This window comes from Ailuropoda melanoleuca, chromosome X (genome assembly GCF_002007445.2).
Source record: "Ailuropoda melanoleuca isolate Jingjing chromosome X, ASM200744v2, whole genome shotgun sequence".
In the NCBI taxonomy this organism is placed as follows: Eukaryota; Metazoa; Chordata; class Mammalia; order Carnivora; family Ursidae; genus Ailuropoda; species Ailuropoda melanoleuca.
Window position 1 is genome coordinate 111369857 of NC_048238.1, and position 4354 is coordinate 111374210.

The 4354-nt window shown below is 61.3% G+C and overlaps 1 protein-coding gene across 2 annotated transcripts in view; it reads right to left on the bottom strand.

Moving 5' to 3' along the window:
* Window positions 1-1768, bottom strand: part of MECP2 (methyl-CpG binding protein 2) — a 68158-nt gene extending 66390 nt beyond the window's left edge. The window contains exon 1 of one of the 2 annotated variants that reach the window (XM_034649844.1): window positions 1623-1768. In XM_034649844.1, coding sequence (XP_034505735.1) covers window positions 1623-1684 — 62 coding nt within the window. In that variant the 5' untranslated portion in view covers window positions 1685-1768. The remainder of the gene's footprint in view (window positions 1-1622) is intronic. The other variant, XM_034649845.1, reaches the window with a different exon arrangement.
* Window positions 1769-4354: the final 2586 nt, after the last annotated feature.

The following is a 4354-nucleotide window of genomic DNA, read 5'->3' on the forward strand; positions in this document are numbered from 1 at the left end:
AAAATTCTGGCCATAAAACACAAATTTCTTCTCAAGTAATGATTGCCTATTAACAACACTAAATTTTACTACCACAGCACAAATAAGCTTTATTTTTCTGGTAAAACAAAACACCTAAAACTTGTGAGAGTCTCCAAAGTCTAAGCCACTTGGCATCACGCACTGCTATATTTGCTTCCACCATCACCAACCACCCCCCTGAATTAGATCCTACCATCTGACAACTTGGGGTTGTGACCCCACACAACAGAGACACAATGTGTGAATGGCTCTGCAGAGTCCATTCTGTTCCTGGAAAAAGAACCAGAGCACACATCTGCCTGACCATGAGTCAGGAATATCACTTTTGTGGTGGAGCCCATTTCTGTTGTGACCAATCCACAACGAACACACTCACAACACAGGCGACCACCACAGAGGTAGGTATTCCAGAGCAAGCTTTCCCAACCTCGGGTCCACTTAGCAAGGTCATAAACGGTCTCCTCTGTGAAAGCAATTTTTTTAGACTCTTTACGATGACATTAAGTCTCCAGGGCAAAACCACAGAAACATTGCCACACCACGTAAAAGTCACCTGAGTTTCAGTTTGGGTAATTCAGTTATAACCAAACTAAAAAGAAAATAAACTTTCAGGGGCACTGACAGGAACCACAGCGATGCGATGAACTTGCCCCGTCTGGTAATGATGATCTTGAGCAGGGAGCGCTCCGGGACTATAGGAGCCGGTTACATACTATGTCCCACTCCACTTATGTAACTGGAAGATCTCCGGCGAAGGGGGGCGGGGAGGATGGGAGGGCGCTCACATTCTGAGGCCACGGAACCCCCCCCCGACCCTGGGGGCGCACTCCCACCGAAGGCCTCTGGTGCTCCCGGACACACAGTCCCCTACCTAAGGTTCATGATGGGAACTATAACCGCCTCTTTATGATGAGTTGCGGGACCAGGAACACAAGGTCTAGTCCCTTTTGTGGGTGGACAATAATTCCCACCTACTTGTTCCTGCTAGAGGGGAAAGGAGCTGGTGGACCAACTCGCTCGCAGTGGGGGCAGAAAGTCATGGAACGGGCGAGAAGGAGGGGGAGGCAAAGCCTGGAGATGGGGGTGAGAGCGCAGGAGCCCTTGTGGCGCACTCTCCCGACGGGAGGCGGACTGCGCACGCGCGCCAGTGGGGGGGCCGAGTAACGGCAGAGGGGGCGCGCGAGGGAGGGAGAGGGGAGAGCGCGATCCAGGGAGAGGCCGGGGCGGCGGGCGCGCGATGACGCCGCGGGCCCGAAGCCCCGAGAAGGGCACGACGCGCGCGCAGCTCCGACAGGCAAAACCCCGGCGACAGGGGCGCCCGCGGGGCCGGTGGCCGGGATGCGCGCCGGAGGCGGGAGGGAGGGGGGCGTCAGGCGAACTGGGCCCTGGGAGACCGCGCCGAGGACGATCACCGCGAGTGCGGGTGACGGACCAAGGGGGGAGCCGTCACCGGCGGCGGCGGGAGGGGGAGGGTAGAGAGGAGGGACGCCATCCGCCAGCCTCGTCGCCCGACCCCGCGGGCCCCTCCCGCGCCACGTCCCGCCCCTACCCTCCGCCCCCCGGCAAGGGTCCCCGCCCGCGGCCGCGGCGGTCCCACTCACAGTCTCTCCTCCTCGCCTCCTCCTCCTCCTCCGCTCGGCGCGGCAGCGGCGGCGGCGGCCATTTTCCGGACGGCTTTTACCACAGCCCTCTCTCTGAGAGGAGGGAGCGCGCGCGCCGCCGACGCCGGGACCCCGCACGGCCGACGTCGCGCCCCGCCCTCCCGGCCGGCTTGCGCGCTGCTGCACCTGCGCGCCCGCGCCCCGCCCCCGGCACCGCCGCGAGCCCTCCTGCCATTGGGTGCGGCGGCCAGGGTGGGGCGGTGTCTCGGTGACGATGCTACCAATTGGCTGGAGTTTGTGTCCATTCCGCCTAGGGAAAAGGAGGTGGAAACCCTGTCCAGCTCCCGATTGGCTGCCATCGACCGTCATTTGGAGAAAAGAGGCGGCTGGGGCGCGGAGGGGTTGGTTTAGTGGGAGGAATTTGAATATTAAGGATTAATGGGCCCTTGCGGATGCTGGGGCAAGTGAAGGCCTAGGCTCCGCACGCCTTTTTGCGTGGCCCTCCTGAGCCATTGACCCGCTGTACACAAACGCACAAACTACGCTGCTCTAAGAGTTTCACCGCACCTGTGTTTTCTCAACATCCCCACCTTCACTAGAAGCAGCAAAGTTTCCTATCCTGGAGCCTGATGTTGTTCCAGACAACGGGACTTCCCTTCGTTTCGGGGGGNCACAATGTGTGAATGGCTCTGCAGAGTCCATTCTGTTCCTGGAAAAAGAACCAGAGCACACATCTGCCTGACCATGAGTCAGGAATATCACTTTTGTGGTGGAGCCCATTTCTGTTGTGACCAATCCACAACGAACACACTCACAACACAGGCGACCACCACAGAGGTAGGTATTCCAGAGCAAGCTTTCCCAACCTCGGGTCCACTTAGCAAGGTCATAAACGGTCTCCTCTGTGAAAGCAATTTTTTTAGACTCTTTACGATGACATTAAGTCTCCAGGGCAAAACCACAGAAACATTGCCACACCACGTAAAAGTCACCTGAGTTTCAGTTTGGGTAATTCAGTTATAACCAAACTAAAAAGAAAATAAACTTTCAGGGGCACTGACAGGAACCACAGCGATGCGATGAACTTGCCCCGTCTGGTAATGATGATCTTGAGCAGGGAGCGCTCCGGGACTATAGGAGCCGGTTACATACTATGTCCCACTCCACTTATGTAACTGGAAGATCTCCGGCGAAGGGGGGCGGGGAGGATGGGAGGGCGCTCACATTCTGAGGCCACGGAACCCCCCCCCGACCCTGGGGGCGCACTCCCACCGAAGGCCTCTGGTGCTCCCGGACACACAGTCCCCTACCTAAGGTTCATGATGGGAACTATAACCGCCTCTTTATGATGAGTTGCGGGACCAGGAACACAAGGTCTAGTCCCTTTTGTGGGTGGACAATAATTCCCACCTACTTGTTCCTGCTAGAGGGGAAAGGAGCTGGTGGACCGACTCGCTCGCAGTGGGGGCAGAAAGTCATGGAACGGGCGAGAAGGAGGGGGAGGCAAAGCCTGGAGATGGGGGTGAGAGCGCAGGAGCCCTTGTGGCGCACTCTCCCGACGGGAGGCGGACTGCGCACGCGCGCCAGTGGGGGGGCCGAGTAACGGCAGAGGGGGCGCGCGAGGGAGGGAGAGGGGAGAGCGCGATCCAGGGAGAGGCCGGGGCGGCGGGCGCGCGATGACGCCGCGGGCCCGAAGCCCCGAGAAGGGCACGACGCGCGCGCAGCTCCGACAGGCAAAACCCCGGCGACAGGGGCGCCCGCGGGGCCGGTGGCCGGGATGCGCGCCGGAGGCGGGAGGGAGGGGGGCGTCAGGCGAACTGGGCCCTGGGAGACCGCGCCGAGGACGATCACCGCGAGTGCGGGTGACGGACCAAGGGGGGAGCCGTCACCGGCGGCGGCGGGAGGGGGAGGGTAGAGAGGAGGGACGCCATCCGCCAGCCTCGTCGCCCGACCCCGCGGGCCCCTCCCGCGCCACGTCCCGCCCCTACCCTCCGCCCCCCGGCAAGGGTCCCCGCCCGCGGCCGCGGCGGTCCCACTCACAGTCTCTCCTCCTCGCCTCCTCCTCCTCCTCCGCTCGGCGCGGCAGCGGCGGCGGCGGCCATTTTCCGGACGGCTTTTACCACAGCCCTCTCTCTGAGAGGAGGGAGCGCGCGCGCCGCCGACGCCGGGACCCCGCACGGCCGACGTCGCGCCCCGCCCTCCCGGCCGGCTTGCGCGCTGCTGCACCTGCGCGCCCGCGCCCCGCCCCCGGCACCGCCGCGAGCCCTCCTGCCATTGGGTGCGGCGGCCAGGGTGGGGCGGTGTCTCGGTGACGATGCTACCAATTGGCTGGAGTTTGTGTCCATTCCGCCTAGGGAAAAGGAGGTGGAAACCCTGTCCAGCTCCCGATTGGCTGCCATCGACCGTCATTTGGAGAAAAGAGGCGGCTGGGGCGCGGAGGGGTTGGTTTAGTGGGAGGAATTTGAATATTAAGGATTAATGGGCCCTTGCGGATGCTGGGGCAAGTGAAGGCCTAGGCTCCGCACGCCTTTTTGCGTGGCCCTCCTGAGCCATTGACCCGCTGTACACAAACGCACAAACTACGCTGCTCTAAGAGTTTCACCGCACCTGTGTTTTCTCAACATCCCCACCTTCACTAGAAGCAGCAAAGTTTCCTATCCTGGAGCCTGATGTTGTTCCAGACAACGGGACTTCCCTTCGTTTCGGGGGCCTACCCATCGCATTCTTTCATC